General features: G+C 40.2%; 1 protein-coding gene across 2 annotated transcripts in view; it reads left to right on the top strand.

The window, feature by feature from the left end:
- Positions 1 to 17,924, top strand: part of GORASP2 (golgi reassembly stacking protein 2) — a 29,617-nt gene extending 11,693 nt beyond the window's left edge. For both annotated transcript variants that reach the window (XM_082841637.1, XM_082841638.1), the window contains exons 2-10: positions 900 to 980; positions 2,774 to 2,977; positions 3,891 to 3,977; positions 4,760 to 4,890; positions 7,833 to 7,965; positions 9,662 to 9,785; positions 13,878 to 13,964; positions 14,975 to 15,085; positions 16,680 to 17,924. In XM_082841637.1, coding sequence (XP_082697763.1) covers positions 900 to 980; positions 2,774 to 2,977; positions 3,891 to 3,977; positions 4,760 to 4,890; positions 7,833 to 7,965; positions 9,662 to 9,785; positions 13,878 to 13,964; positions 14,975 to 15,085; positions 16,680 to 17,020 — 1,299 coding nt within the window. In that variant the 3' untranslated portion in view covers positions 17,021 to 17,924. The remainder of the gene's footprint in view (positions 1 to 899; positions 981 to 2,773; positions 2,978 to 3,890; positions 3,978 to 4,759; positions 4,891 to 7,832; positions 7,966 to 9,661; positions 9,786 to 13,877; positions 13,965 to 14,974; positions 15,086 to 16,679) is intronic.
- The last annotated feature ends 314 nt before the right edge of the window (positions 17,925 to 18,238 follow it).

The following is an 18,238-nucleotide window of genomic DNA, read 5'->3' on the forward strand; positions in this document are numbered from 1 at the left end:
TTTAAAATGTTTTTTCTCATCCCCTTATCCATCTGCACCTTTGAAAGTTCTACCCCCCCTTTTTTTTTGTTTGTTTGTTTGTTTTTTTGCGGTACGCGGGCCTCTCACTGCTGTGGCCTCTCCCATTGCGGAGCACAGGCTCCGGACACGCAGGCTCAGTGGCCATGGCTCACGGGCCCAGCCGCTCCGCGGCATGTGGGATCTTCCCGGACCCGGGCACGAACCCGTGTCCCCCTGCATCGGCAGGTGGACTCTCAACCACTGCGCCACCAGGGAAGCCCTCTATCCCCTTTTAAAGCACAATTCAAATGTCATTTTTTTTCTGTGAGACTTCTTCAGTCAGATTTAATCTTCCCCTTAGAACTTTGTACCTCCATTATAACCATTAACATCTTTGGGCTTGTATTACAGCTATTAGAGGTCTGTGTCCTCCATCTCTCCTTCTTCTTGCCTGTTCCTCAACAGATTATAAATGTCTTGATAACAGTGGCTATGTTCCTACATTAGTTTTGTAATTGAATAGTGCCTTGCTAGTAGTAGTCATGTAATAAGTAGAATAAATTAATTTGAATTTGCCACTCAGTTGTAATGATTAACTGTCTGCTATGCCATGCACTAAATGCTGGGAGGATTGTCCCCCACCCCACAAAAAGCAGAAAGTGGTGTGAAATAGAACCATAGAGGAAAAACCTCATGTACGAGATGAATTTAAAGAATGAGTAGAATTTAGGGAGCTGCAGGGACATTATCTGGGAGATAGAGAGAAATAAGAGAACTAGTGGGTACCTGTATCAATGAAATTAATCTATTTTTACTGAAAAGTGATGGGTATTAAAATTTAGCTTTTGATTCATAATTAAGCTTTGCATTTTTCATTTTTGGCATTTTTGTTTTTACAGGTACAAGAAAATTCCCCAGGACATAGAGCTGGACTGGAGCCCTTCTTTGACTTTATTGTTTCTATTAATGGTTCAAGATTAGTAAGTTCAGCTTTTTATAGTTACGCCTATGGTATTTTGTAATCTTTTGAAAATGGAATTTTTCAGATTATCTGGGATGGATATTTATTCATTGGTTACAAACATTATTTAGAGTATGATACCAATAAAATAACCCTGTGTTAGTAAACATGAGACTGTCAAATATAGAATACTATACCTCACACTCCAGTGATAATCTTAGGAGAAGAAAATCACTGGAGACTTTTACTTTATATGTTAAATATTTAATTTTTCTAAGCAGAAAGATGTGGTTTTGTTGCTCTTTTGCTTTTTCAAAGATGTCAGACTTTTGTAGGTTATTGGCAAATGGATTAGTAAAGACTCATTCTCAAGTAACTTGTCAGTTTTCTTGTTGCTCAATTCCCTGATTTATCAATAGAAATGATGTTACAAAACTATACAGAGATGTGTTCCAGAAGTGCACAATTAAAACCACTTTCTATGGGCTTCCCTGGTGGTGCAGTGGTTGAGAGTCCGCCTGCTGATGCAGGGAACATGGGTTCGTGCCCTGGTCCGGGAAGATCCCACATGCCGCGGAGCGGCTAGGCCTGTGAGCTATGGCCGCTGAGCCTGCGCGTCTGGAGCCTGTGCTCCACAGCGGGAGAGGCCACAACAGTGAGAGGCCCGCGTACCGCAAAAACAACAACAATAACAACAACAAAAAAAACCCACTTTTTATAAGTTGCTTTCAGTTTACATGTAGTAAATTCCAATAGGAAGGAAACTATAATTTCAGTAAAGGAAATTCTTATGACAATGGCTGCTTCGTTGGTTTATTTTTTCACAACAGTCTTAAGTTTTTGTTCATTACTACCAACATCACCTACGTAATGGCCTTTATTCATTTATGTAATGAAATATTTAACATACTGTTTCCGTTTTCTTTTCCTGCCAGTTTGTAGTAAATAAAGTGTATATGTAGGAGTAGAGTCTAAAGTTAAACTTCAACTCTAGCAGACGTTTTAGATTTTTAAAATCAAAGTCATACCAACTCTGTTAGTAATATGTCTTCTTGTGGAGTATTTTGGTTTTTTATCATTGAAGCCCTGGATCATTTCAAATAATGTTGGCTTGCAAATTCTGTAATTCCATAGTCAGCTATGGAGTTGTTCCTAATGTTATTTGAACACAAGTTCATGTGCCTGACGCACAGTGGGGCCAGACAGTACCGAACTGTCAGAGTCTGGAGCAGAGAACGGTTTATTGCAGGGCCAAGCAAGGAGAATGGGTGGCTCATGTTCAGAAAAACCTGAACTCCCGGAAGGGTTTCAACAAAGCATTTTTAAAGGCAAGGGGAGGGGAGGGGTGTCCCACGGTATGTGATCAGCTCATGCACAATTCTCTGGTTAATGGTGATCAATCCTTAGCCACCAGTAGGTCTGGAGGCTACCTGTTATGATCTTCAGGTAGTTAATTTCTTCCTTTTGGTGGTGGTTTTTAGTATTTGAAAAACTCAGGAGATATGCATGAGATACTATTATGTGGGTACTTCAGAGAGGTACTACAGCAGAGGATAGGGGGAAAGGCCTGTCCCAGGAAGGCCCCATAGGGTCCTGCTCTGTTACACTAACATAAGTTCTTAATTTCTTGACATTCTTTTACTTTGAGGAGTATTTGAATGTTAATGACACCTCCACCTATTGAATGTTTTATTTATGTTAATAATATTATTCCAATAGGGCCATGGGATGCTTAAGGTAAGATAATTAACATTAGATTTTTACTGTTAAGTAAATGTTTTTTTATTAAGAAAAATTTCTATGTGTTTACAGAATAAAGACAATGATACTCTTAAGGATCTACTGAAAGCAAATGTTGAAAAGCCTGTAAAAATGCTTATCTACAGTAGTAAAACACTGGAGCTGCGAGAGACCTCAGTCACACCAAGTAACATGTGGGGTGGCCAGGGCTTGTTGGGAGTGAGCATTCGTTTCTGCAGCTTTGATGGAGCAAATGAAAACGTTTGGCATGTGTTGGTAGGTATCAACTGTGAATTGTTACTTGCAGTTTAAGAAACAGTAATAGAAAGGTGTTTTAATAGTGGTTTTCTCCAATTTGGTGAGATTGTAGGGGTATTATTAGGCTATATTTAGTTTCTGAAAATCAGAATTGATTGCTTTTAAAATATGGATTAGTGAAAAAGAAAAACAACTTGAGGAAGAGAAGCAAATATGATGCCTAAGAACTATTTTTCTTTTTTCTTTTTTTTTTTTTTTTTTGGCGGTATGCGGGCCTCTCACTGTTGTAGCCTCTCGCATTGTGGAACAGAGGCTCCAGATGCGCAGGCTTAGCGGCCATGGCTCACGGGCCCAGCCGCTCCACGGCATGTGGGATCTTCCCAGGCCGGGGCATGAACCCGTGTCCCCTGCATCGGCAGGCAGACTCTCAACCACTGCGCCACCAGGGAAGCCCAAGAACTATTTTTTAATGATTTATCCATTAGAAGAAGGTATTTTAAAGCAAATAGCTACAGGAACTTCCCTGGTGGTCCAGTGGTTAAGACTCCGCATTCCCAATGCAGGGGGCCCGGGTTCGATCCCTGGTCAGGGAGCTAGATCCCACGTGCCGCAACTAAAGATCCCGCATGCCGCAACGAAAATCCCAAGTGTTGCAACTAAGACCTGGCGCAGCCAAATAAATAAATAAATACTAAAAAATAAAATAAAGCAAATAGCTACAGAAATGTTTTAAATATTTGTTAAATATTGTGGGTTGTTTAATGCTTGGGAGATTAAATATATATATATCCTATAGTTTCTGATCTGACATCTCTAACAAGAAAAATATAGGGGGGGTTAAATTACTATAATTAAGGACTGAACTATACAATTTGGAAGATTATTTTATATGCAATAATTTGATGGGGGGGTTGTTTTTGTGTCATCCTAGGAAGTGGAATCAAATTCTCCTGCAGCACTGGCAGGTCTTAGACCTCATAGTGATTATATCATTGGAGCAGATATGGTCATGAATGAGGTAATTCGTTTGTTTATTAATACTAACAATTATTTAACATTTTCTCATTAATGGTTAAATTCAGAAGTATATTTGCACACTTCACATTTAAAGTTGAAATTTAGGTCTTTGCTGATCAAGATAGCTTACGCTCCAGGGTGTTAAACAGAAATCTGGGAGGTGTCTTACTAGGTACAGCTGTGAGGAAAAACATACACTCTGTGGCAATTGCACAGATTTTGTGTATGGTATATATTAGAAATCTCTTGTACCTCAAGATTAAATCGAATCCTTGTGTTGATTATTGATTTCCTTTTCTCTTCTCCTTTCTAAGGTAACAAAATTGGCTTAGCTGTATTAGTTGGATCCTTTTCCTTGTCTGTTAGCTAGTGGAAGTATATATTGCTAAATCACAAATGAGAGAAAAAATAAGGTGCCCAGAGAACCAGGTCTTAATAATGGATAGTAAGCAGAATATGTAGAATTTGGGTATAGAAGTCTTTTACTAAAACTGCTGACTAGGTCTTACAGAACTGGACATGAGGCCTTGCATTGTGTAGATAGGTAATATATTGAATTAAACTTCGTTTGGAGTATTGGTTTTAAGAAATGATTTTTATGTCCAGCAGCAGGGCCCAGAATCTGGTTTTTGTGTATGTCGTTTTTTTTCATTCTTGTTGTTTTAGGTGGATTTTTTGTTTGTTTGTTTTAGGTTTTTGTTGTTTTAGATATTAGTCAGGTTTGAGACCTACTATTCTAAAGTTCAGTAACAAATACATTTTTCTCCTGTAATGCTTTTGCAGTCTGAAGATCTGTTCAGCCTTATTGAAACACATGAAGCAAAACCATTGAAACTTTATGTGTATAATACAGACACTGATAACTGTCGAGAAGTGATTATTACACCAAATTCTGCATGGGGTGGAGAAGGCAGGTAAGGTCATTTTTTAGACTAAGTTATGACTACTTAAATTTACCAGTCAGATGTGTTGTAAACATTGTTTTTATTTTGAAACAAGTTATTGGTTTATTGTAAGACTTCTCTTGAGAAAAGGAAAGAGCTGACCTAGAATATTGAATCCAATAATTCATATTTTTAAAGCACATATTTACTGAGCATGGTACACATACCCAGTCCTTTTCTTTCTGATCTAACAAACTTTTTTGTTTTGTTATTTTATTAAAATAGTTTTCAGTTTTATTTTATTTTCCCAAAATTCCCTCCTCAGCAGTGGGACAATACAGTATAACTTTCTCTAGCTGCTGGGGAAATTTCTTAGCACTTTGTGGAAACTGTTACCTTTTAGAAATGGACAGGCTGATTTTAACCAAAAGTTAGACAAAATTGCAACAACAATAAAAAGCAATTTAGAAAGAGGATCAAGCCAAGCAGAAAAGCAAACTTTATAAAATCAGTTTTCTGGGACTGTTCATCAAGTCAGTTCCCTAATTTCAAAAGGCCAGACCAAAGCAAAGCATGCTGACTTAACATGGTATCTTTAGGTCTTCTGTCTACTGTTTAAATTGAAATTTTTCATTGTTTTGAAAGTTCTAAGAACCTTTTTTAATTTGAGGAAATTGTTGAGTGTAAACCAGAATTATAGGAAAGCCTAGAGTTTGGAAACTTCTACCAGTGTTTTATAAAAGTTCCAGCACTTGCTGGGAAAAGGATGACTTAGCTGATGCAGACGGAGAAAGCCTGTTTGCTCACAGTACCTTTACCCACACTACCTGAGGTCCTACAGCTAAATGTATATTGCCACCAGAATGCTAACTTGTTGCAATTTGAGAAAATGAGATAGAAAATGTGGCCTGTCTGGGGGCCATACTTGACCAAGTTATCGTTGTCCTTTGTCCAGGTTTGTAAACACACAGAAAGATGATCTTCTTAAGGTATTCAAAGTTGATTTCATTTCAGAGGGACTGCCTCATATAAACTAAATTTGCAAAGAAGCTTCTGTCATCATTAGAGAGGCAAATTTTCAGTTTACAATAGAAAAATACCCCCTCTCCAGTTAGAATAATACTTAGATCCTATTACTACCACAAGATTGCTTGGTGAGCATGAAATCAAAGTCTTAAGGAAGAGGTTCTAGATGGTGAAGTTCAGCAGCAAAGAACATTACTAGTTCATTAATTTTTAATTACGCTGACTAAATACTGCTACATTCTTGTTCTTGGAGCCCTTCTTTTCTAGACTTTAGCAGTTATTCCTTTTCTATGGAAGACATTTTTCCTATTGACGTGGTTTAGTACCACTGATCAGCCATTGCTTTAGACAGGCCCATACTGACCACTTTCCTGAGTCCGCCCCCATTTGGCATATGTGTGCCTCTGGTTTTCATTCCTTCCTCAGAGGCTGACCACATTACTTTCATTACAGCACATTTTTCTTAGCTTCATTCTTGGGCTGTCTTTAAATTTATGGAGGTCTCCCTCTTGCCTCAAGTGCCTCCTCTACCACCACTTAGTTCTTTTGATTAATAAGCACCTTGTTTTTAAATGTAGCTACCTCTGAAAGGCTTGTATTTGATCAGTATAAATTATTTAATCTTTCTTTCTTCCTCTAAATCTATCTGAGATCCAGTTCAGTAAAATTTGCAGCTTGATGGTATAGGGAGGAAAAGTGAGAGAAGAGGGAACAAGTAATTTTTTAATATGAAACATTGTTATGAAATCACATTTGGATAAGGAAGAGCCGAAGTTGGCCACTGCCTGCTCTCCCCGCTTTTGGTGGTAGTAGTACCCATGGAAATAACAGATGCCCTGGCAGGAGAGAGGCACAGTGATACCTGTGCACGTCCTACTCAGAAAGTGCAAGTAGTTTGGAAAATAAAGGCAATTGTGACGGAAACATAAGTTGGAACCTGATTGTGAAAAGCCTTAAATACCATGGTCAGGAATTTGGATATACTTCGGGCAGTGTTAGTTCTATAATATTGTAACAGTGAGGGTTCTTTGGTTCCAAGTAGTAGAAACCAGCTGCAGCAGACATGAATTTATAGCTACGGAGTCACTCATATAATCAAAGACTCAGAATGGGAAAGGACAGGACTCAGACACCCTTAGGGATTTAGAAAGGAAGAACTAATTGGCAATTTCATCACTTTCTACTGAAGGGATAAAGCCATTTTGGTTTTTTCTGTCGCTTCCAAGATTTGCAGCCCTGGGCAAGAGAGGTAAATTGGCCTGGCTCTGGTCATGAGCCACTCCTTGTTTTGGGCAGGACAGGCCCCCTGATTGACAGTCCCACCCGTGCTGCACAGAACGGCAGAGGAGTAGTTCTCCAAAGGGAAGAAGGAAAAGGGAATGTTGGGAAGACAACAGACTACGGGAAGATCACTCTGGAAAGTGATTATATCTTATTAAAAAAATACCTCTGGTGTCATTGGGAGGATGAATTAGAAGGAATCTGGATTAATTTGGATTGATATGTGTCAGGTTCTGAAATAGACCTATAGGTTATGTAAATGACATCAACATGCAAAAGTGCTTGGAGCTCTTCAGTGGAAAGGCTATATGTCATTCATTGAGCAAATAATTATTTAGTGTCTGCCATGTGCCAGGAACTGTTCAGGCAGTAAACATAACAAGGTCTCTGCCTTCAAGGACCTTACCATTTTATTGGGGGAGACAAAATAAACAAATAAATAGGCAATGTGTTGGATGGTGATAAATACTTGAAGAAAAATAAAGGAGAGTACGGTTAGTGTCTGTGGTGGAAAGAAGGGTGCTATTTAATAAAGGGTTGTCAGAAGAGACTTCTGATAAGATGACAGTATTTAAAAGAATGGAGATTTGTTTTTCTGTTTCAAAACCTCAAAAATGCAAGCTGTTATTGATAACAATAACTTTAAGAAAAAAATATCTTCATAGCCTAGGATGTGGCATTGGATATGGTTATTTGCATCGAATACCTACACGCCCATTTGAAGAAGGAAAGAAAATTTCTCTTCCAGGACAGATGACTGGTACACCTATTACTCCTCTTAAAGATGGATTTATGGAGGTAAGATAACTTTACTGCCTGATTATACCATAACTTTCCACCCAGATGAATAGATGTGTGGGGTGGTAGCGCTTATTTGAGACTGGGCAGATGATGAGTTAAATATTGACATGTTGGATTTGAAGTTCCTGTAGGATATCCAAATGAATATTTTCTGGTTCTAGATTTCAGGAAAGAGGGCGAGGCTAGACATACAGAGTTGGGAATCAGCAGAGAGGGTAATTTAATCCAATGATCAAAATGAATAAAAATCATCAAGGGACTGGGCCTGGGTGGGTCAGAGGACCGAGGTCAGAATCTTGAACATCCCTAGTGTTTAAATGGATGGGCAGAGAAAGGGCATTCAGCAAAGGAAGCTCAGGAGAAGGCCAAAGGGAGAGAACAGAGCTTCAGGAAAGGGGGCATAGGCAGCTATGTGAGGTACTGCAGAGAAGTCAGGTGAGAGAAGGAGTGAAAAAACATGTCCTGGGCTAGAGCAACTTAAGGCTTGATGGGATGCAGATACCAACTTACAGGAGATAGAGGGTGAGTGGTGAGTGATAAGGTGATGATAGCTGCTGCTTCCTATTTCAAGAAACTTGACTGGGAAAGCAAAGAGAACTAGGGGTGTGGGAAGTATTACAGGATCAAAGTGAGGCTTTTTAAGGAATAAGAGGTATTTCTGCAGGCTTATAGGTTTTTAAAATGTTTCCTGTGCAGGCCTTACAGGACAGTTAACTCTTATGCATGACTAAATAAAAACCAAACATTCAAAAAGAAAATGCTACAGTTGTAAAGAAAGGGCTGCTGCCACTGTCATTTTATGGTGCATGGTTGGGCCATCCCCAATTCTAGAGGAAGTCAAGGGGAGCTATGGGGAAGTGTAACCTCTCCTCACCCCCATCCACCATTGGCTCATAACCAGAACCAGTGTTGTTGTATGTTCAGACTCCTGCTATCATATCTGCCCCAATCAGTGCTCTCTGCCCCAGATGAGGTGCTATGGGCAGTCTGAGAAGACCAGAGGGTGAAATGGCAGCTAGGGAGAAGGGCCAGAATACAAGTTATGTTGGAATGTGCCAGAGGGCACTGGAGCTGGCGTAAGTTGGAGGATTCAGAGGTGAAATCACCCATCCACCCATCTGTAAAGTCCATATAGATTCATTCCCACCCCCACCCCATGCTCCCAGAAGGTAGAGATCTGGCTGCCACATTCATTCATTGATGAGAAAAGGTAAGGAGGACTCATGAGGTTAGACATCTTAAGAAATTTTTAAGGAATCTATCATGGTATTAAGACTTCAGCTGACTTCTTCCATGAGCAGTGAAAATTAAGAACACAAAACTGGCTGAGAATTCAAAGAAGAAGAAAGCAGTGGTGCTTTAAGTGTTGAGTATAATCTTTTTTGGCTGGCTAGGAAGGAGGAGAGAGAATCTCCTCCTGGTGTCAAAGTGGCTATAACAGTGTGTATGATGGGCTAGATGCCATGTGTTAAAAGACTGGAAGTGACAGGAGGGGGAGATGTTTACAGTGCGTGGTCCTTGGCACGTATGAAAATTAGGAAGGAGTGTCTGAAAGCCAAAGTGCCAGGTGAAAACTTTTGACAGTTAATACATGATCGAAAAAGGTATCTGTAGGACCGGTGAGAGCCAATATTTATATTTTCTTTTAAGTAAATTTGAGTAATTTTCCTTTTTTCTTTCTTTTTTTTGGAAGGTCCAGCTGTCCTCAGTTAATCCCCCGTCTTTGTCATCACCAGGAACTACAGAAATTGAACAGAGTCTGTCTGGACTTTCTATTAGCTCAACTCCACCAGCTGTCAGTAATGTTCTCAGTACAGGTGTGCAGAAAAATAGATTCTGTTTTCAGTCTACTTTGTTTTACACGATACTGTTTTCTGTCCCAAGCTGTAGAATTTTAAAAGTTGATGCCAGTGTACTTTGAAAACTGTAAACGTGCTCTGCATTGACAGGCCCTGTCTGAAAGCTGGTACTGAATCATCACAGGCATTTGAACCTCTTTTCAGACAATTTTAGATCTTGGGCTTACCTTGTTGCAGAGTCAGGATTCTACCTTTAATTTCTGTTTAATAGCCCTATTTACTCAACAAATGTTTGCATATCCCCTAAGTAGTAGACACTGGGGATACAAAAGTGAGCAGTTTACCATTCCTTTCCTAGGGACTCAGTCTTGCTCAGGGGACATACGCCTATCTCCTCTTTTTCTGTACTCCTTGTTCTACCTAATATACTCCTTTTTTGTTTGTTTGTTTGTTTTGGTTTTTTTCAACAGCTTTCTGGAGATGTGATTCACATAGCATTCAATTTACCCATTTAAAATATACAATTTAGTGGGTTTTGCAACCATCACCTCAATCAGTTTAGAACATTTCATTACCCGCCAAAAACACCCTGTACCCCGTCACTCCCTGTTTTCCCCCAATCCCACAGGCCTAGGCAATTACTAATCTACTTTCTCTTTCTAATCTAGACATTTCATATAATATGTGTGGTCTTCTGTGACCTTCCTCTCTGGCTTCTTTCCCTTAGAATAGTGTTATCCAGGTTCATTCATGTCATAGCATATATTAATATTTCATCTTTTTTATGGCTAAATAATGTTCCATTGCATGGATATGCCACATTTTGTTTATCCATTCATCGGTTGAGGGACATTTGGATTGTTTCTACTTTTTGGCTATTATGAATAATGCTGCTATGAACATTTGTGTACAAGTTTGTGCATGGACATATGTTTTCATTTTTCTTGGTTGTATACCCAGAAATTAGAATTGCTTGGTCACATGATACAGTTCTTAACTTGGTATGTTGATAGAGTTTATTTTTCCCTTTCCTTTATTTATTTATTTATTTATTTATTTTTAACATCTTTATTGGAGTATAATTGCTTTACAAGTGGTGTGTTAGTTTCTGTTTTATAACAAAGTGAATCAGCTATACATATACATACATCCCCGTATCTCCCCCATCTTGCGTCTCCCTCCCACCCTCCCTATCCCACCCCTCTAGGTGGTCACAAAGCACTGAGCTGATCTCCCTGTGCTATGCGGCTGCTTCCCACTAGCTGTCTGTTTTACATTTGGTAGTGTATATATGTCCATGCCACTCTCTCACTTTGCCCTGTGTCCTCAAGTCCATTCTCTACATCTGCATCTTTATTCCTGTCCTGCCCCCAGATTCTTCAGAACCATTTTTTTTTATTCCATCTGTATGTGTTAGCATACAGTATTTGTTTTTCTCTTTCTGACTTATTTCACTCTGTATGACAGATTCTAAGTCCATCCACCTCACTACAAATAACTCAATTTCGTTTCTTTTTATGGCTGAGTAATATTCCATTGTATATATGTGCCACATCTTCTTTATCCATTCATCTGTCAGTGGACACTTAGGTTGCTTCCATATCCTGGCTATTGTAAATAGTGCTGCAATGCACATTGTGGTACATGACTCTTTCTGAATTATCCTTTCCTTTTTTTAAATCTCCTGTTTCCTGGTTTTCTTTCTTTATACCAAGAGTATATTATATACTCAACTAATGTTGAATAAGTGGATGAAATACTGTGACGTGGTTTAGTTTTATTTCATTAATAGTCTTTTATTCTTGAGCTCTTTTTTTAATATTTATTTCCCAAATTTGATCATAATCTACTTTGTTCTCGAATGGATTTAAAACAGCCCATCAAGATGCAGTTAAGGTCAACAGTATGATCCCTGGAGCTTGTCCCCTAGGTTCAAATCTCAGATCTTTTCAGAGTCTTTGTTTTATTTCCCAAAGATACGTATGAAATTTAAATTTTTTATTTTTTACAATTAAAAACTTGAAACATATTCAAAATTAGATGACTATTAATAAAGATTCATTTGCGTAACAAGTAGAACAACCAGCCCCCACCGCCCAGCGTCGCCAGTTATCAGTATGATAACGTACCTCCCTACCCCCTGCTCTTTGCTGGGTTTTTTTCCCAGCTTTATTGAGGTATAATTTGCATACCATAAAATTAACTCACTGCAAGTATAGAATTCATGATTTTTAGTAAATTTATGGAGTTGTGCAATCATCACCACAGTCCAGTTTTAGAGTATTTCTTGAATGACATTAAATATTAATGTCATCAGTATCAAGTCATGGATACATTTGGAAGAGATTTTAAAGTTTATTTCATTCAAGCAGTGTTTGAGTTCTTTTTATGATATTAAGATTTTTTTTCTTACATCCCATCAGATGTAAGAAATGGTTTTTTAGTTTATTCCTGGATAGACTTCCCAAGACAGCAATCCAGTCTGTGTTTGATAACTCTCACCTGGCTTTACAGTGAGTGTTCCAGTGCAAAGTGTTCTGGCTTTAGGAGATAGCTGACATCTCTCTTCAAGTTCCAGTTTCTTTTGAGAGGCATTTTAAATCTTCCCTAATTACATTACAGTTATACTTATATTGTCATATATGCACATGCACTGAGATCCCTGGTCTTATTACACTGTAGAGAAATGGTTTCTTGAGTATTAAAAGACAGAGACATAAATAAAGCAGAAATTGCTCAAAGGAGACTGAAAGAAATCAGCATTTTCACTTTGAGTAAATAAATTTAAAAACACTCAGATGTTCTAGCATTATAACATGTGAGAACCCACTTTTTGTTAGGCATTTATTTTTCTGTCTTTGCTTTAATTATATTGCTGCAAAGTAGCCCAAACAGTAACTGTAGAAACATTAAAGTATGTGCTTTAAAAAAACACCTCTGTGGATTTGAAAATTTTGGATTAAGAAATTTTCAGAAAATGAATATATCATTTTGAAATGACATTAATCGATGTGATCCTCTCACACTTCCTGTCTCCCTTTCTTTTTCTGCCCCTTATCAGAATGTAAATTTCCAGAAGGTAGTGATTTCTATTTTCTTTATGCTGTAAAGTTCCTCAGTGCCTAGAACAATGTCTGACATATAGTAGGTGCCCCCCCCACCCAAACTTTAAAGACTGAACACCAACCAACCGTCCAGCCCCTTTGAGAATCTGATAAAACAAAGAACCCTCTCCTATTTTTTCATGGCTCCAATTTCTGCAAAAAAGTAAACACATGACTAACTAAATTTTAAAAGCTATCTGAAAATGGTTGCTTCATACTTTCAGGCACAATTCATTCTTGCTACCATATTTAAGCAGATCTCTGTAAGACAAAATCTAGAATCCATGTGCAGTATTACTATTGTTTGGACATCAGCGAAACCTCCCACATGAGTAGGTGGTAAACATTAATAGGTAATCTTCATTAGGTGGTATCGTAAGAGTTACTTGAATGTAAAGAACATGACCACTTCAAGCTAACAGCAGTAAAAGTGGGAATGTACTAGACTTCAGAGGAGTGTCACAGAACCTAAGGTCAAAAGGAAATGAAGATTCAGGAAGCCAGGTCATTCTCCCCATCTCTGGAGGTCCACATGCTCTTCTGTCTCTTTCAGGCCATCTACATCATTCTCTTTCACAGACCAGAATTCACTGTTTCATGGGGCATATAGCCCCCCAGCAGCCCCAGGTGTACGTGGCCTTTTAGGTCAGGAGCCCAATAGAGACTGATTAGGATCCTTGTATCCCATTTCCAAATTTCCAAAACAGTTTTCTAATCCAGCCCCTCTTAGATCAGGAGTAAAACTCTTACCCGGTTTTACTTAGCTGCGGAGGGCTTGCAGAGCCCCCCGCCCTCTTGGCTTACGGTCTGCTAACAGCCATTGCGAAGGGCCAAGGGCAGAGCAGGTGGATGAGCTGTGGCAGTGATGCAGCTAGAGACCAACTGACTAAAGTCACACTGAGTGAAGACCTGACCATGGCAGGAGGGAAGGGACGGAAGACTGTCCGAGATAGTCTGCTCACTCCTTATCAACTGAAATTTTTAAAAGGTTGTGCATTTATTTTAGGTGTACCAACAGTACCATTATTGCCACCACAAGTAAACCAGTCCCTCACTTCTGTGCCGCCAATGAACCCAGCTACTACATTACCAGGTAAGTAGCAGGAGACATATATGTAATAACAATAGCTTTACTGATATTTTGCATCTTAGAAAACAATGAGAAAAATTTCTACCTATGCAGTGACTATTTATGTCTTTTACTCTCATTCTGTCTCTGCTGTAACTTTGTGTTAAGTGAGACCAAGTGGCAATGAACTGCTGTCACCAGCTAGTCAGCTGCTGAGCCTTGGGCTCCTTAACCCCAGCCAACCATCCTCCCTGCCCCCAGTGCAGCCTGAGGCAGGAATAAGGAGTATATAGACTGTCCGTCCTTCAGCACAGGGCTTTCTGGTTGTTGTTTAGTGAATAAGACATTGTGTCCTGGAGGAGAGCACTCCTTACTTGAGTCTTCAGTAGCTCTAATGTTAGGTTAGATTTTTGTTTATTTCACTTACTGTTCCCAGTGAAGACCAAGTCCCTTTATCCAGCAGATAACGATCAGATATTATTTCAGTGATCAAATATATACTTGCATTGTGAGAGCCTTTAATTGTATGGCTAAAGATGTCATTACACAGACATATTAAGCCATTAACCAAAAGTGTGCACACAGCAAGTGTGGTAAAGTGTTAACATTTGAGAAGTTAGAGTGAAAGATATACATGGGGATTCTTCATATAAATTAGCAACTGTAAGTCTGAAATTAAAAAGGAAAAAGAAAAAAAAAAGCCTGAGAGACTGTAAACCTCAGCCATCAAAGAAAATCAGTTCCATGTTTGCTGAGGTAAATCAGCCCCTTCTCCAGGACATAGGCCAGCATCATTCTTGCTTTTGGGTTCAGAAGTGTGTGTTTGTTTTAACCCTTACCCACTTAGCCTTCTAATCACTTAGGTAGAGAAGGATGCTTCACTTGGGAGAGATTTTGTTATTGTTACTGTTGTTATGATATAAAACTGCCACACGGTAAGTGGACTTCTGGTATTCTCACTTTGAAGTGGGTAGTATTTTTTTCAATATGCAAGGATTGGATGGTTTATCTTCTGTCCTCTGCCTTCTTTTCAGGTCTGATGCCTTTACCAGCAGGACTACCAAACCTCCCTGCCCTCCCCAATCTCAACCTCCCTGCCCCGCACGTCGTGCCAGGTGTCAGCTTACCGGAACTCATGAACCCGGGTATGTTGCCCATCTTGCCTTCCTAGGACTCTGTCTAATAAAAAGCTTTATCCAGGAAAGGCAGTCCTCTATTTCAGTCTTCTCCTGGCAAGGGCAGATCAGTTTAACAAATTTCAGCTGCTTCAAATAAAAATCAATCTTTTTTATTTAAAAAGCTTGAAAAAGAAGAGGAGGAGGAATGTCTTTGTGCTGCTCCCCTGCCTGGCTGCCTCTCCTCCCCCTTTCTCCTCTCCTGCACCTGACAGCTCAAGCACCACAAAGGCCAGCTGTAGAAATAAAGAGCAGTGGCGTGGCCTTGCTGGGCCGAGTTGGATGGGAGGTGTGCGCAGTTCACTCAGTGGGGGCAGATGAACTCCCTGTGATTCTCCTCATGTTTAGGGCAGCTGCCACCCGGGGAGTAGTGACACCTGTTTTGTGTGGCTGAGGCTAGCTGGGCTTGCTACTTGATAAATATTCTTCGTTATTAACAAATTTTTTATAACAAAAACTGTGAGAGATTTTAGCTACAAATAGTTAAGTTCACAGATATTCAGAGTGTTTACACTCATATTCTGTGCACTGATGAAAATGAAGCAGCAGAATGTCCCCACAAGTCTGCTCTTCTGGTTAATGATTGCCCAGATTATCTTTAGCTTTGAGATGGCCACAAGTCAGGTCTGACTTTTAATTGCTAATCTCAGGAATTTGGCCCATCAGTGGTGTCAACGAGTGATCTTATTACACCGTGGCATTGTCACATTTCTAATGGCCCCTGTTGTAACACTCATCATCTACATGTATTCGTTACCCATCCTCATTAACCCATTTGCTTTTCAGTGCAATGGGTTAAAAAACAAATGAAGTCAATAAGTTCAAACTAATGTTTACTGTCTCAGTGCTCCCTTTGTCTTTTCTTTTGTGCCCTGTATTCTTGGCTTCTGGCTCTGCCCTTTCCCCAGATTGACAGACTCTAAGAGTACTAAGGGTTTCACCAGTCCCCAGGTTGCCCCAAACCTGTTTTACAGCCTGCTTTTCCTTTGTTTCTTAAAGAAGTAATATTCTTTCCCTTCATCTGCATTTTAAAATCATTACAGTAAACCCGCCAAGTGTACTATAAATAGTTATACTATAAATATAGTTATAAAGGCTGAGTACTTCTGGTGAGGCTAATGCCAGGGGCTACACAGCAGGCCCTTCCCTTGCGAAACCTTCACAGGAGGCCTGGCCCCTGTGTCTCCTCTTCCTCTTGTCTGTCCAGAGGGCCGCTTAAATCCACCTGCAGCTTGCCCCCGAGAGTGGAGTCCTCCTGCTGGGCACTCGGTGTAGCTGCATCGCAGGCTGGGTGGGCTCCTGTCCATCCTGGCTGGGAGAATCATTTCCTCCCTGAGCTCTGGGCTGAGTCACATGAGGGAACCTTTCCTCCTGGCCAGCTGGTCCTGCAGTGAATATTTAACTCTGTCCTGGCCTCCAACTGAGGATAATCAGAAGTTGTGATTTGTATTGTCTCTCCTCAGCTTCTGTTTCCTTAACGAAATGCAAATTAATAGTCGTGTGATGCTGACTGCTGCTCTTCTAGTGCTGGGAGGATGTGTGATCTATGCCGTTTTTGTCCTAGGTTTGCCACCTCTTCCTTCCCTGCCTCCCCAAAACTTACCTGGCATTGCACCTCTCCCCATGCCATCCGAGTTCCTCCCGTCATTTCCTTTGGTTCCAGAGGTCTCTTCCACGGCAGCCTCCACAGAGCTGCTGTCCTCTCTCCCACCCACCGGCAGCCCACCCTCCGACCCTGTCCCGACCACTGCAAGGGCAGATGCTGCGTCCACGCTCACCGTGGGTGTGACGCCCCCCACTCCCAAGGCCCCGGCCACTGTTGAGGACAGAGTCGGCGAATCCATCCCAGCCAGCAAGAAGCCTGTCTCTGCGGTTACGGATGCAGATGCCTCTGAGTCACCTTAGCTTTGGACCGGCCTTCGGAATTGGCGTGGTGTGCTTATTTCACCACAGGAGTGTGTCTGGAAATGCAAACTACCGTTAATTTCATACTAGTTTGTACCGTATCTGTAAGCATCTTGTAAATAATTCTGAGGGGAAAACTAAGCAAGAGGACGTGGGTTTGTATCCTGCCAAGTGGGGGTGGGTCTTATGGGCCAGGGAGGGAAATGTCAGGAAGTGCTTGTACTTTAAAACAACCAAAAAGAATTGTAAGGGTGGCTTGCTGCCAGGTTTCCACTGCCATTCTTGAGGGCGTGCGTCCTTGGGAAAGGTGGCGACAGGGTGTCCACTAGGCTCCCTGTCCTCCTGCTGCCCCTTCTGTAAGAAAATGAAATACTTCACGCCTGATACCCACATGCGGCATTTCTTGTATTTTGTAAAACATTTGCGAGAATGCAGACCACCTCAGTAAACCGTGAAAGGAAAAGATATTTTACTTTTTGGTCTCTGTGAGTCACATCTCTATTAAGGTTTACATGAAAATTCCAATGAAAGATGTTGTTAAAGTTACACTATGTGCACTATTAATTGAACATCTTTTTATTCAGCCTATACACAGGTCTTTGTTTTGAGCTCTCAAAAGTACTCAGACAACATTTTGTAACTGCTGCCGTTGTTATACGTCCACCAAAAAATGGCATTTAAAAAGAAATAAAGATGATGTTCCACAGTTTTAAACCAGAAGGTGGCACTTTGTAGCTACTTATAATATTATAGCTATACTGGGAAGCATAGATACAGCAATAAATTACAGTAGTTTTGCTTTTCTTCTTGTGGTACATTTAAATTACAACTCCTGATTGCCATGGTGCATTCGTTCCTCTCCAGTGCATCACACTGCGTTCATGTAATTTTTCATGTCTGATGTTTGCTGTCTCCTGAATTTTCTAAGAGATGGTAAGTTATGTGGAATTGATTTATTGAATGAAATTAAATGCATATTATATCTCTTTTTTAAATAAGATGAAAGATTGATCGGTATTGACTTGGCACTAGCATGAATGTTGCCAGGGGAGCAGCGCGTGGAACTGGTCTGTGATCACTAGCTGGGAACTACAGTTATCAGCGCCCACCCAGTGCCAGCCAGTTTTTAGGATAGGTCCATTTCTGGAGCCAGGTTCATACCTAAAGCTAAATGATAAAAGAAGGCTCCACCTCTAATCATAGCTCCTTCTGTTTGCA

The sequence above is a fragment of the Leucopleurus acutus genome, assembly GCF_964270905.1.
Source record: "Leucopleurus acutus genome assembly, chromosome: 6".
Classification (NCBI taxonomy): Eukaryota; Metazoa; Chordata; class Mammalia; order Artiodactyla; family Delphinidae; genus Leucopleurus; species Leucopleurus acutus.